Source organism: Perca flavescens, chromosome 11, assembly GCF_004354835.1.
Source record: "Perca flavescens isolate YP-PL-M2 chromosome 11, PFLA_1.0, whole genome shotgun sequence".
NCBI lineage: Eukaryota > Metazoa > Chordata > Actinopteri > Perciformes > Percidae > Perca > Perca flavescens.
Genome location: NC_041341.1, coordinates 12,323,645 through 12,345,116, shown reverse-complemented (window position 1 = coordinate 12,345,116; position 21,472 = coordinate 12,323,645). Strand labels below are relative to the sequence as shown.

At 40.2% G+C, this 21,472-nt stretch overlaps 1 protein-coding gene across 1 annotated transcript; it reads left to right on the top strand.

Annotated features, from left to right (window-relative positions):
• The first annotated feature begins 3,108 nt into the window (after positions 1-3,108).
• Positions 3,109-20,271, top strand: LOC114564500 (LON peptidase N-terminal domain and RING finger protein 2). Its single transcript, XM_028591879.1, has 12 exons — positions 3,109-4,711; positions 9,767-9,885; positions 10,733-10,855; positions 11,141-11,296; positions 12,612-12,837; positions 14,081-14,180; positions 14,311-14,425; positions 15,595-15,716; positions 16,201-16,387; positions 16,489-16,623; positions 17,418-17,567; positions 18,566-20,271. Exons 1-12 carry the CDS (start codon positions 3,964-3,966, stop codon positions 18,722-18,724), a joined length of 2,340 nt encoding a protein of 779 aa, XP_028447680.1. The 5' UTR covers positions 3,109-3,963; the 3' UTR covers positions 18,725-20,271.
• Positions 20,272-21,472: the final 1,201 nt, after the last annotated feature.

Here is a 21,472-nt window from a genome sequence, read left to right as displayed (position 1 = left end):
TAATCCAATGTATCTTGAAAGTGTTGTTAAATTATTTTATTTTACCAGAAAACAAACAGCTTATCTAAATCTTGCACTTTCTGTATGTAAATCCTGTCTGTATTTCCTATTGAATTATTTTCTATTTGTTTGTACTTTTTTTATTCTATAATTTATAGCATGTTCTATATTGCCTATACTGTATAATTTAGGTTAAAAAAGGGAAGCATACAACATTTACTCAAATTTCTATATTTTCAGGGCTGTTACAATTCGTGTTGGCTTGCATTTGTGAGAGAAATATCTTCAGCTCTCATGTGACTGAAAAAAACTCACACATTGTCCCACATAAAAAGGGGATGGAGATTAAAAAAGATTTTAAAAAAGAAGCACATTCTTTCCCTACAAACTTATTCCAAAGATAATGATGTTGCTTTTAACTTGTACTATTTTTCGTCAATTGACTTAATTGAAATAACATCTAAACTCCTCATTAGATGTAGCTGCCACCCTCACATTTTTATGTTATGCAAACTGACGTTACATCCTTCTAAATCATTACTGACAAGCTAATGCCTAAAAAAAATTATGAAATTATTCATCATTGTCACCTCATGTTTTGACATATTTTACTAACAGCCTTTGGTATATGAAGTGTTCGAGCATTTCTAATTCAATTATGAAATCTCTGTCAAGAAATTACAAAACGCCAAGAATAGATATTCAAAATGAGGGTCACTCAAGCCTGTTTCATAAGGTAATGAACTAGGGTAGAAAGCAAGTCTTGTATGAAAAATGAACCGTGTCATAACACTATCACTTGCTGTTGTTCCATGAGGTGTTTATGTATATTATTGCGGGTGTGCGTATGGATGGTTTACCTGTGTCTGCACATGTCTGTACCTATGTGAGTGGGCAGATTATGTGACGCTCCATGATACCTTATTATCAAGAGATTCATCTTGGTGCTGCCTCTCCTTTAGTTACAACACCCCCTTACATGCACACTTCCTGCATGGCGTGTTGAATTGAGAGCAGTGGTGGTATAATACTTCAGGGAGTCGCAGAGGCTCATGTCATCCTTATACAACTTTTTCCAATTGTGAAAAAAAGAGTGAAGCTCATGTTTTCTTTCATTAAACCCACTGGTAATACATATATAATTTTTAAAAGAATAAATTGTATGTGACTGATGCAAAACAAGCACCAGCTAGCTAGCTACCCTCTCAAATATGTTATGGTCCTTGTGTGAAACTTAATATTTTTCGGCAGTAGTGCTTTAAAACTTTTTCATATGTTTTGGAAGTATGCATAGAACCTTGTGCTATCACTGCAGTATTTGGAGTAACCCCACAGGATACACATCTTACACCCCAAGCAACAAATATTATAGCTTTTGCATCTCTCTTAGCTAGGTGACTTATATTCCTCAAGTGGTAGGAGAAGTTCTTCCCGACCTTTAAGATGTGGATTAAAGATATTACGCATCATTAAGTGTAGAGAAGATATGCTATTCTTCAAGAAATGTTATGTTTTATGAAAGCCTTTTTTGACCTATGTGGAAAGGAGAGATGACACTATCAGAGTTATGTTGCTGACCTCATTTTTCTTATCACGTGTAGGTTATTCATTTAGGTGTAATTTCAATTTGTATTTATTGTTTACTGTTATTAAATTGTTTGTATGTTGTTGATTTTGTTGTGTGCATGTTGCTTGTGATTCCTGAACGCTAGTGTTTGTTGAATGGTGCAGTGCTACTGTTAGAGGGATGGGGCTCTGTTGGAGCATAGGTAGGGTGGTGTTATAATGTGTTTACTTCACTGTAAAAACTATTAAGGTGGTTACACTTAAAAACCTAAGTTCAATTGCTGCCTTAAAAATGTTAAGAAACGCAACTTTAAGAAAAGCGTTGTTTTAACTCATGATGTCATGTAAATTTGTTTAATTAATGATCATTAATTGTTTGAACTTAATACTGTGAGTTAAAACAGCCATCTATATTACATTGTCCATTCAAGTAAACTTGCTTTCTCTTTTCAAACAAACATACAATTCTACGTGGCAACTTCTCTGTATTATTCTCTATACCCCCCTTCTCATTTCTCATATATATATATATATATATATATATATATATATATATATATATATATATATATATATATATATATTACAGACATGAGTTAAATGAACATTGACCACCCGGACAAAACTCACATTCAGTCAAGATGATGGATAGCTTTAAATTTAACTTTTGAAAAATTATAAACTTGAGTTCAATTTCCAAACTTGTCATGACAGGTGGAGTTAAAGAGAAGAAATAAGTTCACATAATCCTTTTTTACAGTGTTAACTATATCTATATTGCATTCTGTATGATCTCTTTATATACCAAAGCATAAAAAGAGTGGTTTGTTTAGCTGAACATACATCAGTGGTGCCCTACCCTGCCTAAAGGATATTTACCATAACTGTAAAAATGACATATTTACACCAGGCGCTGTAAGTATAAGGTCAAAAGATCAAAACCACCCGCGGATAACAGCTCTTTCTCCCTGTTAAGGTCGGGAAGAAGGTACTGAATACATCAGGCCAGCACTGAGAGGCTCAGGAGAAACTTCTATCCTCAGGCCACTAGGCTTTTTAAATGAGGTAACTTTCTAAGACTGTATTTGAATGGCACTACAACATTTGAGATTGTTTCAAATCCAGAAAAGTGGAATAACCAGGCTACTTTTATACTATAATAAAATACTTGTATTTATTTTGGCTCAAAATTATAGATTTGAACCATTCAACACTGATTTAACAACTCCAAAACAAACATGGAACACTGCTTACATAAATCATTACATAAACATTCAATCCCACAGCCAGGACTAGGAAGAGATTGAGTGATAATTTAGCTAACTCAAACAGAAAACAATTATCCTTATTTTACCTGAAGGCATCTTATTGTGATATCACGTGTGAAACCTTGATTTAAAAACCCAAAACTTGTTTTAGCTTACAGATAGTCATCCACTGTTGTCTGTGAGAGGTTATACAATATCTTTGCGTTGTATAAGTGAGCCACTTAACGGGCCAATAGGAGCACGCTTCGTGCGTCTCGTGACGCCCCACGCTTGCTTCCGCGAAAAGTACGTGAGATCCAAAGGAGCAACAACCTTTAGCTGCTGAAGTTAGCCGGCTAGCGACCCAAATGGAGTACCCCAGCAACTGCTTTATTTTCATCCGATATTTATCGCTTTTGAAGAGAAAGACATGACATCCGGATTCGTTATAATATACAGGGTTTGGGGGCATCGGGTTGTAGAGAGTTTGTGGAGTTCGACGAGTGGTGTTAGTTAACATGCTGTAACGTTAGCTCTCGGCTTTAGCTACTGCTTCGGGCTCTCTTACATAAAAACGATCGGCTGATGTGGACTGGAGCAAAGACGGGCGTGTAGGTCTGTAGCTTAGATATAGCCACTTACCCTTGACTCCAATGTATTGTCAACTATTTTAAAACCTACACTTTGTTGAGTGTGATATAGTATCTTAACGCCGAGTTAGCACGATAGACCAAATGGAAATTAAGCTTCTTACTTGCTAAGTACGGATGACTTAAACAATGCTGAAGAATAATTTCTAATTGATTGCGTTCTCATAAAAAAGAGACATTATCTGGAAAGTGTGTAACGTTAGCCGAGAAATGTAATCTGACCGCCTCCGTGCTGTAAAGTGGAAGGGTAAAAGCGGAGCAACAGACTCAAAGCTTAGTACATGATAACGCCGACCTTCTTAATTCCAAGATGCCAGTTGTTTACAGGGAACACACGTCCCACACGGACCAGCAATGTTACACATACGTGCTGTTTTATCTGGATTGAGGTCGTATGATTTAAGTCCGAACCCACTTCCAGTGACTAGCCGTGGTTGTCGGGTATCATTGAACCTCTTCGCCGTCGCTTAAGTAGTTGATTTCCCCTTTAAAGGAAGACGATGGAGACGGGAATAAGGTCTCAGCAGGGCGAGCTGTTCGTCCACCCGCTCTCCAACCCTGGGGCTGCGGGGATCTGCCCCGAAATGCTGGAGGTGGCAGAGGAGGCCAACCGGGCTGGGGACTTTAACCTGGCTGCGGAGATCCACAGCTCCCAGCTCGCAGACCTCCAGCAGCCCGACAGGGGCTTATGTCTGAGAAAGGCCGACTGTCTGTGCCGAGCCGGGCGGATATCCGAGGCGCTGGACTCGTACTGCACAGCTGCAAACCTGGGCAAACTGCGCCCGGAGGAACTTTCCCTCTTGGTGGAAACCATCGCCCGGACTCTGTGTGAAAAAGAACTGGGCATCCACTGGAGGTTAAACGGGCATGGTAACAGCAGCAGCAGCGGGGAAGATGGGGTTGAACGTGATGGAGAGTGTGGAGAGGATGAAACACTGGACTTGTTTTCCTGTCGCATCTGTAAGTGTCTGCTCCACGAGCCTATAACCGTGGAGTGCGGACACACTTTCTGCAAACGGTGTTTAGAGAACAACTCCGTCAAAGAGTATAAACACTGCAAGCAACAGTTGAACAAAAAAGATGGTCTGCTCAACGACCTGAGATTAAACGTTGTTCTCAGCAGCTTACTGGATAAACTGTTCGCAACCGAAAGCAAAGCTAGGAAATTGTGGATCGAAGGAGAGGATTTGTGGAAAAAACAGAACCTCTCTGATGCTTTGGAGAAGTACAACGCAGCGGTGGATCTAGGTAAGATGGCTCAGCCTTCATGTATTAAACAAAATGTGTTTTATATTTCCCTTTCTTTTGTTAATTGTGAGAAGTTCTCATCAAAACTTTAGTGTTTTGTAAAGGTGACCTACTTTGTTCGGTGTAGCTTTTCTGTGTCACCGATAAGTGGCGCCACTCCTGCCTCTTTAGACTGCACTGAGATCAGACGTTATATGACGCATCGGATTTCGTTACCTAAGCAGCACACATACTGATCTACTTCTTTCCAATGGCGCATTTAGATCATGTTTTCTGTTTGTCCCCGTCAGTGCTGTGGTGTTTTCATAGAGCAAATATGGGGAACACTCTCTGGACATATGATAACCCACTTTGTAATTCAGACTCTATCACATCCACCAAATATTGTATTTATATGTATAATGCTTACTGCAGTAATATATATTCCTTAGCTGTGGCAGACTGCGTTGGACTTAAGCCCGAACCCCTCTCCTTTTTTTTGGTGTTTCATAAGCTGGCAGTTTATGATGTGTTGGATAACAGCAAGTTTGGAATCCTCAGAAATCTGAACCGACCTCTTTCCACATCTGACCCTCATAAAAAACAATTTGCCCTGTTCCTTAAATCGCTTAATGGGTGAAACAAGTCGCTGGCACAGCTGGCCTACTCAGGTGTTCACACTTTAAGAAACTGATCAACTGGAGATGAAAGTGTGAAGAAAAAAGGAGATATATTTCAGTGTCTGTCTGTCATTTTGAGCGTTAGAATGGCACATTTTCAGATATTTCTCTCCCCAGATCAATATTGATTCATGCCTTCTGTTTTGTGAAGGACTCAGGGTGAAGGGAGGGCAGCATGCCTTCACAGCTTTGTCACTGCCAATCAATATTTTCCTAACAAATCAGGAGGCTGCAGGCAGGCAGCAGGAAGCCTTGTGGTGTCTGTGATGTAAGAGGAGTGTAATGGGCTCATGTTGTCAGCAGATATACAGCTGTTATTCAAAATGTGCCTCTCTTGGTGGTTGTCTGTGCCACATGTCTTATGCACTGCATTTACACAACAAAAGTGATATAATGATGTACTGTCTTGTGTTTGTATAAGAGAGAGAAACCGCTGCAATAAATGGCTACTGAGGGAGAGGTTGCAGTATATTTTGCAAGGTAACCCAACTAAGGCTGGAAAAATTGGAGGACAAAATTGTCATTCATCATTCATTTTAATTTATTATACAGGGAAAATTTAATAGCAACAATTAAGTTACAATAAAACGGGCCTGGCTCAGTTTAAAAATGGTTTACAGCAGGTTCCTGTTCTTGCAGCGACATAAAACATTGAACACAATTTCGGCACATTTATACAAGACATTATTGACTAGACCGATAAAAACAAATAAAAACATTAAATACGAAAAAACAAGACTTAAAAACAATAACAATCGTGACTTCAGTGGAAGCAGCTCACTAGCCATTTGCAGGATCGCGGGCGCGGTTAACATTTCCATTGTAACGTGGAGCTCCACCAATCAGAGACGTTTCTATTACGCTTAGGATTGTGGGTAGGTAGTTGCAATTCACTTTTATTTATAGTCAAATTATAACAGAAGTTATCTTGGGACACTTTACAGATAGACTAAGTCTAGACCCCACACTATAATTTACAGAGACCCAACAATTGCCCCATTCTGTTGAGCTCTGTTGGCTCTTTTGTGACTGCTGTTTCTGGATCTGCCACTTTTTTTTTCACTCCTAATGCCTAATAGCTTGCGTGTGTCTCTTTGGTGAGAAGTGATGAGAATGTAGGTCATCCACCTTCTCTGTTAAAGCCCATCCAGTGTGAGCTTAGTTGACCTAATGCAGTGCCACGATCATGTTACAGTAAACGGTAATTCTTACCAAATTTGTTCTTGCTTGTGAGTCAGCTGTCCCGAGCCTGACAGATCAGACTTCCCATCATAGTGTGCAGTCAAGACTCCAGGGAGAGAATTGTGCTGTTTTTTTTTTTGTAAAGTGAAAAATTAGATTTTGATTTTGCTAGACTTGAGGAATGCAAGCACCTATTCTCCAGGCATAATATTCCAAATGTTCGTTCTTGCAGTCTCAAAAAAAAGTCTGTTTGAATAGCACAATAATTGTGCACATGTAACTATTGTCTGTTGTTTGTGCTTGATCCTCAGCTGATTTAGTTCAGGCAGCTTCTTCCCCTTCTTTTCAGCTTTTGGGAAGATGAGAGATCCAGCTTTTGGAAAATGGTTTCTTAAATAACTTGCCAAAGGGTTAAAGAATCCAAAGTTCCACCCCCGAAGTGCCAAGGGCAATGGCAAATGAAAGAAAATTGTTGGTAAATCAGTAATGGTCACCAACTTAGTGAGATGGAAGGAAACTGTAGATGCAAAGGACTTTGTCACTGTTGTGTATGCACAAGCTAAACGTCCTGAACGGAACAAATCGATGAAAAAAAAAAAAAAAGAGTTGTTATATACACTCACCGGCTACTTTACATCTTGCTAGTACTGGGTTGGGCCACCTTCAGAACTGCCTTAATTCTTTGTGGCATGGATTCAACAAGGTGCTGCTGGAAACGTTTCTCTGTGATTTTGGTCCATATTGAGGTACACTTCGGTCATAAAGGGATGGACATGGTCAACAACAATACTCAGGCAGGCTGTGGTGTTTAAAGTGCTCATTTTTTGCTTTTTGGCTTTTTCACTTTCCTTTATTGCGTTATACTGCGTGTCTTTTTTGTGCATGTGATAGGTTTACAAAGTGAAAAAGCCAAAAGTTACCATCTTCCAGAGAAAACTCTGTTCACAAACTGCTCCAAACAGCTCTATTGTAGTCCAGCCTTTACTTCCGTGACAAACATGCGTCACTTTGTAACACACATTATAATGCTCGCCTGGCATGCCCTCATACTCTGCTTCTTAATGGCTAGTTGTCTTTACCTATGTACTGCGCATGTGCGACTCCCAACAAAGATGGTACAGAAGTGAGATGCCTCACACAGGGTGAAAAGAGGAGCTGCAGCCATGTGCAGAACAACAAAAAGTTATTTTTTATTAAACCACATAAACCTATTCTGGTACAACCTCCAAATAAAAGTATGAACCTGAAAATGAGCATAATATGAGCTCTTTAAACAATTAGGGCCCAAAGCGTGCCAAGAAAATATCCCCCACCCCATTACCTTGCATCCTGTTTAAGCCAAATTCAGACCCTACCATGTGATGATGCAGCAGATTCGAGACTGATCAGGCCAGGCAATGTTTTTCCAATCTTCTTTTGTCAGTTTCATGTTTTTAAGTTGACAGGAGTGGCACCCAATGTGGTCTTCTGCTGCTGTCGCCCATCTGCTTCAATGTTTGATGTGTTGTGCGTTCAGACTCAGAGATACTCTTCTGCATACCTTGTAGCGAGAGGTTATTTGAGGATCACCTTTCTTCCCCATTCTGAAGCTTGGTTTGAACTTCAGCAGATTGTCTTGACAAGGGCTGTGCAATTAATCAAAATTTTAATCTGATTTCAGCTTCTAATGATCACAAAAACAGAATAATCGAGAAAAACGATTATTTTGCACTTTATGTGTTGCAAGTAAACTCTTATTTTGTGTTGTGAATGAAAAAAAAAAAGTTCAAATGGGAAAAGTATTAAGGGAAATTTCACAGTTCTAGGTGTTTTCACTGTTGATATGTTTAACGTTTTTTAAGTTTAATAATTGCAACATCTTTCCAAAAGTCAATGAGTCATAGTTTTAAATAAATGAGATTTTAATATGGACCAAAATAATCGGGATTATGATTTTTTTCCATAATCGAGCAGCCCTAGTCTTGACCACATATTGCTGCAACGTGATTGGCTGATTAGATATTTGCGTTAAACATTTGGACAGGTGTACCTAATAGAGTGACCAGTGAGTGTAAGTTATTTTGTGTTAAAAGGGTATTTGCATGACTAACACTAGGAGTATAATAGATAATGCTAACAAATTACATATCTATAAGAGAAGAATAACAAACAGGGACAGCATCTAACTGTCTGCAGAACTTTCCTCTTGCTTCTTTGCAGCTGTGTGCTATTTTGAACAGTCTTCCACAAATGTTTATTAAATACATACACTATTATTATGCTTTGAACTAATCCCATGTAGCCTAATCAAAGTCCCTGGTCGGTGGATGAAATATTTGTTTATATAATCATTATTAAAGTGTACCATTTGCTAATGTGGCACACAAACCCAGCCATGCAGTGACTGTTGTATAACAAAAACAGACTGGTTATTGTGCTCCGACACGACTGATGTTGTAAGGTTTTATCACTACATAATAGGGGTGTGACGAGACGCTTACTCGACGAGACACATCACGAGATTGGGTTCACGAGAACGAGACGAGATTTCTCGTCGAGGTGAAAAGTTGTCTCGTGAGGCGATGTGATGTCAGCGTGATGGAGCGTGGAATTACTATTGAAGATCCCCCTGCCACTTTTAAATCGTTTGTGTGGCAACATTTTGGTTTTCCTGCGGAAATAATAAACGGCGAAAAAGTGACAGACAAGACAAACACAATATGTAAACATTGTAAGAAAAAAATGCTGTATACCGCGGCTAACACGAGCACTATGCAAAAACACTTACAGCACCACCACAGCTCTCTACTAACTACTGCACCCGCGACTCGCGGGTGCAGTAGTTAGTAGTACGGCATTTTTTTCTTACAATGTTTACATATTGCGCTCGTCTTGTCTGTCACTCTTTCGCCGTTTATTATTTCTGCAGGAAAACCAAAATGTTGCCACACAAATGATTTAAAAGTGGCAGGGGGATCTTCAATAGTGATTTCAAGCTCCATCACGCTGACATCACATCGTTTTAATCTCACAAGATCGAGACGAGATCTCGTCACACCCCTACTACATAAGTTACATTTTACAGTTGCACGTGTTCTTGCATGTCAAATTGGTCTCTAGCCACATGTTACATTGTTGCCCTACTTCTGCTAGACCTAGAAAAAAACCATCCATCCCCTGGAGGCCTACATACTGACCTGATGGTGTGTGTGTCTGTTTTCCCTGTGGTCTACAGTGCCCTCTTCAGGCAGACTGCTGTGTCAACGGGCTGAGTTGCACATGGAGATGAGGAACTTCAGTCAGGCCGTGCAGGATGCCAACAGCCTCTGTAGGATAAAACCTCTCTGGACAAAGGTGAGACACAGGTCTGAAATGGATCTGCGGGGCAAAATTAAATACATCGGAGTCAAACTAATCTTTTTAAAACTAATCTTCTTATCTTCTTCTTCAAATCTTCTTCTTATGTTCATGAGCATCAGAAAGTTGTTTTATTTATTGCTGCCAGACAACACTGTCCCCTGCGGGTTACAGTAAACAGGACAGCTCAGAATATACTTCCACTAAAATAAAGTGAACAGAAAAACATGGGGGGGGGATGCAAAGCTGTTGATTATGGTGCAGATATGACTGAATCTTTCCAAATAAATGGGAGAAAAAGTTAATTTTGGACCCTGAATCTACATGTCTGTGCTGCAAATAACCATTTTATAGACAGTGTTCCACCTATATTTTGCATTAGACTTTTTTCATTTAGTAGTTGTGATATATGATATAGCATAGATAAAGATATACAGTAGCAGAAGTGTTGGACACAAGTGAAGACCAACGGAATGTAAAACATTTTATTCTAAAATCAAATATCTTCTTTTTGCAAATGACCCCCTGTCTACATATGAACTGCCGTTTTTAAAATGAAGTGCATTATGACTTGGTACTAAAGCTATTAGTGATGTAAGTGGATAATACACAATGTCTTCAAACTTACTGCAGATTTCAAAACATCTTGCTAAACGAGGGACATTTGTTTTGAAGGTGGTGTATAATAAAAATGCAATAATAGAGATGCTGATCCATCACAACACAGCCCATTAAAACACCTGTTGATATGAACGGATTGTGACATTGAGTGTCTTTTTGTTTTTGCATGTAGAAGAAAATATGTGTAAATCACACTTTGACACAATATTTTTGTTTATTTCAGGCTCACTATTTGAAAGCCACGGCGCTGAGCGAAGCAGGCCGGAATGATGAGGCATTGCAGGAATACTTTGTGTGTGTGGCGCTAAAGCCCGACTGGACCAAAGTCAAACTGGAGGCTCAGAAGGTAAGAGAAGCTCCTTTTGAATTAGAATTAAAAAAAAAAAATATATATATATATATATATATATCCTTTATTTATTCATCCTTAAGCGTAGCATTTTTTTCAATTTCTGATTTTAAAAACAGGTGTATAATATGAGGTGTTTAAGTCAAGTATATGTCATGGACAAGGAGAAGAAGATGTCAGCTCAAAATACAGAGAGAAAAACAAATGTCCCCATCTTCTTCTGCTTATCTGTCTGTGTATTGTGAACGTTAATCCGATGCCTTGTCTCGTTTCATCCTGCAGATCCTCAGCGACGTGTTCTCTTCTGTGTTTGAGAATAGCGACATGCCCACTCCGCTGCACCCACTGCAGGGGCGAGTGGCCACCCGCCTCATCAAACCCCCTGCCTTGCTTAGGTCCCTGAGTCCACTCATACAGAAACCTGGATCCTCCTCACAGGTGACTGCACACAAGCTAACACACTCCACGCACCGAGAACATTGGAAACATCACCGTCAGACACCGCCTACCAAGAGCCTGGGTCTGTCCGAGGTTTCTTCCCAAGAGGGAGTTTTTCCTCACCACTGTCGCACTGCTTGCTCTTGAGGGAATTAATGTAATTGTTGGGGCTTTGTAAATTATAGTGTGGTCTAGACCTACTCTATCTGTAAAGTGTCTCGAGATAACTTGTGTTATGATTTGATACTATAAATAAAATTGAATTGAATTGAATCTGTGAGAACAGATATATTATCCTAATGATTTGAGGGCCATTGGAACATTAACCCTTCAGTTTTTATTCAAATTTTATAGCATTTGAGAAAAAAAGAAGTTTTAAAACGGTATCCTGACCAAACTTTGGTCTGTGATTCACTCAACATCATCTGATCTTAACTATTAGTCAAAATAATTGATAATTTCTGCTTTTTTTTTTTAACTAAAAAATGTTGTATGTCATTTAAATTAGGTTTATTGACCATGAATGAAAAAATAAGTCTCGGAAAAAGGGAATGAAACGTCAGAAAAAGTTCATTTTCAATTTTGACCCGGAAGGACAACATGTTCATGGTGGACGGGAGGACAACACAAGGGTTTAAGGTGCCCTGCCACACGTATTTCATTACTTTGTGGTAAAGTCTGAAGTTCTACCATGGACAAAAAATGGCTTGGTTACCTTGTTTCAAGCCATTCTAGCGTGGTATAGAAAGCCTACAGGAAGACTGCTGGATTTCTGCCAGTTCTCATTAATATCCAACAAGCTAAGCTGTTTGAATCTGATTGGCTAACAGCTAGCCAATGAGAGCCTGGCTGTCAGAATCCTTTTACCCAGCCCAACTGGGCGAGCTAATTAATAGTAATGAGCTCAGGCAGTATGATGTCAGACTGACCAGCTTTTGTAATTGGCCTGATTTCTCTGCTTATTTCTTTTCCGTGATTAGAGCTGACAGAGGAGGTAGCAGTTCATTTTCAAATTCAAAACACAAACACATATGGACCTAACATATTTCAAAAATATGCAAGTAAAATGGTTTTGTATGGTAAATATTTAAGAAGATATTCTATAATAATGAAATATATATTTGATGTAATGTCAATGAAATCAGTTACACAACTCAAAGGGAAAATTGATGAGACTGGTGATCTTATCAGAGCACAGCTTGTTGAGTGTACTTTCACCGCTGCTGTCAGGACTGTGGCTGTCAAAATGATCATCCCTTCAGAATCGTCCGGCTCTGACAGGCTGACTAATCTCTCTGTCCATCTGTGTGTCCAGGACTCAGAGTTTAGTGTGACTAAAAGCGCTCCAGTGGACGACTCCTCCTCCAGACTCTCTGCTCCGTCTCCTGGTAAATCTGAGCATGCTGCAGGGGAGGGCCGCACCGATAGCCTGGCCAGCTTTCTGGCTGCACTGCCAGCATCCCCTGGTGGCCTCAAGAGGAAACACAGCGAGGATGGATCCTCAGCAGTCTTCAACCCCCCCTCCAAACTGCTCAGACCTGGTAATTTTTATTTAATTTTATACTTTTTATTGATCCCCAGTGGGGAAATTACAATTTACACACGGTTTGTTAAAAATCACTACACACTGGTAGGAGAATCTCTCTCTCATTCACTGTTGTTGACTGATGACTCACATGAAAGTACCATAACACTGATCACTGAATATGATTTATCGATATGAATTACTTTATTTATTTATTTTTTGTCCCTACTTGGCATAAAGTCTAAATAATTTGCTCTCATTGGTGTCACTGATTGGATGCCGTATTCCCTTTAAGTCTGTTAATTTTTTTAATCATTATTAATGGGTGATAGAATTATTAAATTGACTGATGGGTTTTTTTAATGTATCAACTCGTGCATTATTTTAATCCTATTGGTAAAATAAATCATTGCATTCAATTTCACTGCACACATCAATGTCATGTTCTTCATGTTGCTTTTGAGTAAAGTGGGAAATATCAGCATTTGAAGTAGCACGCGAACATGCAAACATAGCGGGCAGTGCGACTACGACTTACGTGATGTGGATTCTGTTAATTTAAAACTTTAACCTGAAGGTGTATTACTTTTTGTTTTACTTCTTAGTTCAACAGTGTTCAGTAATGACCAAGTGAATGCAACACAGCATTACAAAATCATTGCGAAGAAAGGAACAAGTAGTACAAGTAATTACTTTCTTCACTGAGTAATTGCTGTGTCATTAAGTTAATGGAGATGTGTTGATTCTGTATTTGGCTGAAACAATCCAATGCTGTGTACATCCTGCGGTCTGCTTCTCCGTACTGAACCAGCTTCTTTTCCAGCCAGAAAAGAGAAACATATTACGTATTCAATATATGTTGGGCATATTTCATGCTTTTGCAAAGTTTGAAGTAGAAATCTGCCCTCTCTGCTCTGTCGATAATAAATACCCTGAACACAAGGGCTCAGGTGGTAAGCGGTTGCCTACCAATCAGAAGGTTGGTGGTTTGATCGCTGTGCCCTGCAGTCCCATGTCGAAGTGTCCTTGGGCAACAAGACACTGATCCGCGACCTGCTCCCGATGCTGCGCCATCGGTGTGTGTGTGTGAACGTTTATCTGATGTGGCACCTTGTACAGCAGCCACAGTATAAGAATGTGTGTGAATGGTTCCTGTACTATGTAAAAGCGCTTTGAGTAGTCGTTAAGACTCAAAGTGCTACATAAATACAGTCCATTTCCATTTTACAAATGTGATGACGTTGCGATGTTTTGTACAGACGAGGAGAGCAGACCTAAGACGGATGCAGTGTGTGGCGGGAGGACGTTTCCTGCTGAGCTGTTGGACAGTGGAGATATGGAGTGTTCACTCTGCATGAGGTGACTGCACACAGTCCATGCATGACACATGCAGCCATGATATCAATGGCAAACGGCCAGTGTTGGAGAGCGCAGCATTTTAGGTGTGGCTGTGTGCTTTTCGTCATGTGTTCTCCTGTCTGTTCTCCAGATTGTTCTATGAGCCGGTGGCCACTCCCTGCGGACACACCTTCTGTCTCAAATGTCTGGAGCGCTGCCTGGACCACAACTCCAACTGTCCTCTGTGCAAGGAGAATCTGTCTGAGGTACACGCACGTTTTCTATAGTTAAACCCTTAGTTTAAAGGTCACATGACATGGTGCTCTTTGGATGCTTTTATATAGGCCTTAGTGGTCCCCTAATATTGTATCTGAAGTCTCTTTTATATAGACCTTAGTGGTCCCCTAATACTGTATCTGAAGTCTCTTTTATATAGACCTTAGTGGTCCCCTAATACTGTATCTGAAGTCTCTTTTATATAGACCTTAGTGGTCCCCTAATACTGTATCTGAAGTCTCTTTTATATAGACCTTAGTGGTCCCCTAATACTGTATCTGAAGTCTCTTTTATATAGACCTTAGTGGTCCCCTAATACTGTATCTTAAGGCTCTTTCCCCAAATTCAGCCTTGGTGCAGAATTACAGCCACTAGAGCCAGTCCCACAATGAGCTTTCCTTAGGATGTGCCATTTCTGTGTATGTAGCTATTGAGGAGGAGGGGGGGGGGGGGGCAAGGTGGAGGGTGGGGGTGTGGCCTTGACCAACTGCCACTTTGCTCGTTTGAAAGCCATGATGTCTCTCTCTTTCTCATGGGTGGGCCAAATTCTCTGGGCGGGCAAAGCAGAGAAAGGGGAGGTAACCTTGCTCCTTATGACCTCATAAGGAGAAGATTCCAGATTGGCCCATCTGAGCTTTCATTTTCTCAAAGGCAGAGCAGGATACCCAGGGCTCGGTTTACACCTATCACCATTTCTAGCCACTGGGGGACCATAGGCAGGCTGGGGAACGATATTAATGTTAAAAAACCTCATAAAGTGACATTTTCATGCCATGGGACCTTTTTAAAAAAAAAAAGGGGGGGGGGTATTACCACTTTGAGACGGTAGTTAGTGTTGTGACTTTGGTGGAATTTGTAGTAGTGCTGAATACATTTTTTCGTATCGTAGTTAGTATGTTGACAGAAAGTTAATCAACAAAAGTTTTTATAATTTATGAATTGCTAAAGTAGTTTATCTGTCAAAAATGTGAGATTTTGCTGTTCTCAGTTTTATATAATTGGAAATGTAACGTCTAAGTTTGGTTGGACAAAAACAAAACACTTTAAAATTGCAGGATTAATAGATAAATCAAGAAAATCTTGACCGAATAAATGATAATAAAAAACCTAGTATCTAATAAAATAGCATACTCATGGTATTTGTGTGTTGTCATTGCAGTATCTGGCCACCAGGGGCTACAACAAGACCCTGCTGATGGAGGAAGTGCTGCAGCGTTACCTGGGAGACGAGCTGGCGGAGAGGAAGAAAATCCATGAAGAGGAGATGAAGGAGCTGTCCAAGTAAGTTTCACACGCATGCAAACACACACACACTGAAATGGTTTAATGGCTTTATATCTGAATACACTAGTCACAGGATCAGAAATATACTTTATGTTAGGAAGTTTTTTTAATTGGAACAGTAAAACCCTTTACGTATTCAACCTATACACAAAAAAAAACGTCTCCGCTTATGTGAATTTTAAAGTGTTAACTGGTTTTGTTATTTAAGCATGTAGTTGTTCTGTTTTTTTTGTTTTTTTTTTACTTCTGTTTAACAAAAACAAACATCTATAATGGCAAAATATTTGAAAATTACAATAATGAAATCAATTTGGCAGTGCAATATTTGCTATATAAAGTTGGACTCCTTTCATTTGAAAAAGTAATTCTGCGTACCTAATTGGCCACTTCCAGACAGAATTGAGCGGTGTTCGATTTCTAAAACCTCCAGATACGCAGAAACGTAACCGGCTCAACAACGTCTTCACTGTGTCTCTTGTAGCTTGAACCAGGAAGTTCCCATCTTTGTGTGCACCATGGCCTTCCCCACCATCCCCTGCCCGCTGCACGTGTTTGAGCCGCGCTACCGGCTCATGATTCGCCGCTCCATGGAGACGGGCACCAAGCAGTTTGGCATGTGCATAGCTGATGAGCTCAAAGGCTTTGCTGACTATGGCTGCATGCTGGAGGTGAGTGTTTCTAGAGTCGGGACAGGATAGTACTACTTTGCTGCATGCAGTCAAATAACAGGTATTTTACCAGTGTAAATACAAGAGAAACTGTCTTTCAGGTGCGAGATGTGAAGTTCTTTCCTGACGGCCGTTCAGTGGTCGACACCATCGGCGTGTCGCGGTTCAAGGTCCTCAGCCACGGCCAGAGAGACGGCTACAACACCGCCAAGATAGAGTACCTGGAAGATCAGAAGGTGGGCTGAGAAGATCTTTGCGTGGGTGTGTTGTCTGTTAGAGCTTGGCATTCCGGACACTTACCATCATGCTGCTGCCAATCAAATGTCACACAAAAGCAATCCTGAGTTCCCCTCTCTGTGCCACTGGTAAATTCAGTCTTCCCAGAGGGGAAAAACTATCCCTCTCTGCACTAATCACACAAAGGCAAACACATAAGTTTGCTGATGTTAGTTAATATATGCCTAGTCTACATCCACAACGTTCCACTTCCGGTGTGGTTCAGGTGCTGCTGAAAATTCTGCCGGAGAACTTTCATTTCGGCCGGATGTCCGTTACCTTCCGCTTTTTTTATGTTGCCATTTTAAACTCTGGTGGTTTTATGAGGACTATGGTTAACTGCTCCTCAGATCTCTGCAGGGTAAATCCAGACAGCTAGCTAGACTATCTGTCCAATCTGAGTTTTCTGTTGCACGACTAAAACAACCTTTGAACGCGCACACGTTCCACCAAAACAAGTTCCTTCCCGAGGCTATTTTGCAGATGCGCCGGTGCTCCGCCCTTGACGATTGTGATTGGTTTAAAAAAATGCCGATAAACCAGAGCACGTTTTTCTCCCGTCCTGGAATGCTGTGTGGACTAGCCAGACCCTCCTTCGCAGCGTTGTGGAGGAGGGTCTGGCAATGCGAGACTAATGTGTGCCTAAATTCTTTTCTTAGAATTAAAAGAATTTAAAACTCTTTTTAGACAGGTGGAGGTTTTTATAATAAAAAATAAAAACAAATCCTAATGATTCACCTCTCTATCCTATCAGATGGAGGGGGAGGCGCTGGAGGAACTTCTGAAGCTGCACGACTCTGTCTACGAGCAGGCCAGCAACTGGTTCACCTCGCTGAAAGACAACATGAAGAGCCAGATCCTCAGCCACTTCGGACACCTTCCCAGCAAAGACCCCGACCCACAGGTCAGCAAACACCTGTGAAGCACACTTTTACCACGATCACTTCAGATTTAAACATAAATACATGATGAAATAAAATGCCCATTTACAGGTTAAAGGTATGGTAAGTGATGTTCATCCAATACACACACAGTCGATGGTAGGGGCGGGAGTAGGCCTGTCGCAATATGCGATAAATCAATTAATCCCATGATAAATAAAAATTAGCTTGATAATTTTGGGTTTGGTTTTTATTCCAGTGCATTTTTTGTTAACAGAGACTCCATTTTATTTATTGTTTTTGGTTGTTTTGTTCATTTATTTTGGATATTTAAAATGTCTTCCAGTTCCAGTGTTAAATATTCTTTAGAAATAAAAGTTTATTGAGCTTTAAAAAAGGTATACCTTCATTATTATGCCATTATCATTATATTAGATGAAAATGTTCTCAGAACGACAATATTATCGTTTATTGCAATCATTTCTGGGACACCTTATCGTCCAGCAAAAATGTGATATCGTGACACGCCTAGGCAGGAGGTGGGGAGGCAGCATTTGAATATCCCAGCCAGTAGTTATCTGTTTTATCTTGTTTTTGTTTGGCAATTGAGTACAAATATCAACAATCTGTGCAGAATCACTAGCGCGTTGTGAGCAGTTCAATTGAAGAGGTTTTATTTTTATTTATTTTTTAAGATATGCATAATTCTTAAATGCCTGAAGAGGAATTTAAGTATTTTACAAAAAAGAAAATTAAAGGAATTGTGAAGCCAGTTTTTCTTTTTTTCTTATATCTTCCCCCAGTAATCATCTTGCCACCCCGTGCTTGAAGGTAGTCCCACATAAAAAGCTGAGCACTCAAAAGAAACATGTTTTTGTAAGTGCTCTAACCACTGAAATCAGATTTCCTTTTAAAGATGCTCAAGAAAGCTTGTCCAGAATGTCCACACAGCCTTTCTTAAGCCCTGTGAGCAGCGAGAGATACACAGAGATCAACCGTATATATCTTTTCTCTCCTGCAGGGCAGTCCCAGTGGTCCGGCCTGGTACTGGTGGCTGCTCGCTGTCCTTCCGTTGGAGAATCGAGCCCAGCTCACCATCCTGGCCATGACCTCCCTCAAGGACCGCCTCATCGCCATCCGACGGGTTCTCATATTCGTCACGCGCAAGAGGCCGCGGTGATTGCCCAGCCCCTTGGGTTCATTTGTTGGTTCATTTGTTAATTAGGTTACTCGTTGGCTGATTCATTCAATCAGTTCTACATTTTTGTTTACGCTTTCATTTGCTTGCCCACTCTTACATTAGTTAATCCTATCAGATGCCCATGAGCTCCTCGCTGTTTCATGTACATGGGTACATGTCAGTTGTGTTGAGAGCGTCAGCTGGGCCAGGGTGCTGGCGTGAGGGCATCCCTGGTTTCTCTGTCTGTCTGTCTGTCTGTCTGTCTGTTCATCCAGCCATGCTCCCCACCCGCATGAATTAAGCTACAGCACGTCACCTGAACGATTGACCTCTCAACTCTTGTCAACTTTGTCGAGGCCGAGGTAAAGTCAGGTCAAGCTGCTTTACTTCCATTTAGATCATTCACGTAATTGACCCGTCTCTCTGTTATGAAAGGAACAAAAACCTGTCCTCACAAAAGCTGTGTGAGCGGAAAGGATCAGGTTCAAGAGGAATTCATTTTTCTTATAAATCTATACTAAGCAGTATTTCACATAAGCCGAAACAGCAGTGTGCCTGCCAAAGAGCCATGTGGCCCAACGCATCTACAAGTGTGACCATTTGTACAGGTACAGTCAAAACAAAAACTCAACTAAAATATAAAGCAAAAGCAAAAACCCTTGCTTAGTGGCAACACACTAAAGTGAATGTACTGGTCCGGCTGTAGTATGTGGGTGTTTTTCTTTCTCCTTGCTACATTTACAGAATCCGTTTGGCGAGGTGCACAAGAGGTCAGATTTCTGTATGTGCACCAGTAACAGCTGCTTCACTCTAAATCTTCCTGGCTGAGCCAAAACTCATGTGCAAAAACCTGGAGCTTTCTATCTGCTGCCTCACCCGGTGGTGGGCACGTACCTCAGACTGTCTGATAGAAAGTGAAGGGCACCATGGGAGTCGTTGCATTGAGAGGAGCCTGATTATGCCCATGTTAACACTAAAAAAAAAAAAAAAAAAAAAAAAAATGCATACTACACTGTGTGAGAACAAGTGCAACTCTACAATTTGTTGTCAAATGAGATTAAGGTTTAACGCAAGTTCTAGTTGTGTTTAGGAAAATGCACACACAATACTTCTTCCAGATACAGTTGATCTGGAACTGTGTCCTATTGTAGCATATCTCTGACGACTTTAAATACAGACTTAGGTATAGGGGTTGATTGTATATTTTCTTTTGTTTTCCGTTTCTCTCTCTGCTATGCCCTTAAGTGTACGTGTTTGAAATCTTAAGTTGGGTGATTTATATGTATATCAATGTAACTCTGAGGCCTTTTTGATGTTTTATTTAAGGAACATTTCACCCTTTCTCTTCCTTTTTCTGTTTCTCTGTCAGTACATTTACATGCACACTGTCATGCAAGTACAGTACATAAAGTTGCCATGTGAAGTTTTCTTGTAAACAATTACGTTTATATTAAATGTTTCTCACCAGAACACATTGTGCCTATACTTGAGGCCTGACAAACCTGTTGAGTAATGTTCGTTTCTCATAAACATTTTTGGAACTTGCATTGTTCCCTCTTTTTCTTTTACTGGCACAATGTGCTTAGCATCACCAACCACTGATCAATGAAGGAGCTTGAAACTGTTGACAGGAATGTGTCGCCCCCCCACAGCCCTACTAGTGGTTAAAAACTATGAAGGAAAATCAACCCTCTGAAGACGAAAGTCGCACCGGCGCGTCCACACGATGTCTGACAAAACTCCTACTCGAAAAAGCGATATTACAGAATTTCATTTAAAACATTTATTTACTATTTTAATTATATATAACCTAAGATTTTGGTAAACTCATTTCAAACACCGTAACAATTCGTACAACACATCATCATTTAAGGTTGGTTTTCAAAAGAGATTTGAGCAATTTCAAAAAGCCAACATTAACATTTCAGCTTTAGCGCCAAATTATCTCTTTACACATTGCTCTAGAAAAAATGTGGGCGTCACTACACGGAAAGCTGACATTTTGATATGAAACTCATAGGGACTAGTTATATGCAAATACCCTTAAAAGGTCTATTTAAGGGCGCCTGGTTAGCTCACCTGGTAGAGCAGGCGCCCATATATAGAGGTTCACTCCTCGACACAGCAGCCGCGGACTCTGACCTGCGGCCCTTTGCTGCATGTCGTTCCCCCCTCTCTCTCCCCTTCCAAGTCCAAGCTGTCCTATAAAAATAAAGGCCTAAAATTCCCAAAAAATTATCTTAAAAAAAAAAAGGTAAATTTAAGAAGATGTGTGAAAATGCCCTTAGACCTCAGAGGGTTAAAGGAAATGTTATACAATAATAACCATGTAGCCCAAATGTAAAAGTTATATTTTAAACAATGGGTTTCTGTTTTGTTTGCACACAGATGACCCAATACAGGTTCCTGACGCTTTCAAACTATTCCACTGATCAACAGTTGGTTGTGAGAACAGCTGTGCCAATTAAAATGCAGGAAAGAAGATTGGTAGGTGATGTTAAAAAAACGCAGGTTTTAAAATATTCAAAACGGCAGCTTTCCTAACGTTTTTCTCGGGATTCAAATTGTTTTGGTGAGAAACACTGAATTTAAACCTGTTTGTTTACAGTCATATTTGACAGCATACCTTAAAAGGAAGGATACATTGTAATAGGATGTGTTGATGGCTTAAGTGCAACTATTTTTGCAAGTCATAAAATGAAATCGAGTATTTACAGTAACTCTCAAAGAGTGAGTAACGGTGTAAGT

Bases quoted from the DNA above. Each gene is read 5' to 3' on its own strand.
- LOC114564500 (XM_028591879.1), top strand. From the start codon at position 3,964: ATGGAGACGGGAATAAGGTCTCAGCAGGGCGAGCTGTTCGTCCACCCG. The intron at 14,426-15,594 runs GTACACGCACGT...TTGTCATTGCAG, and splicing joins GCAAGGAGAATCTGTCTGAG to TATCTGGCCACCAGGGGCTA. The intron at 16,624-17,417 runs GTGGGCTGAGAA...CTATCCTATCAG, and splicing joins AGTACCTGGAAGATCAGAAG to ATGGAGGGGGAGGCGCTGGA.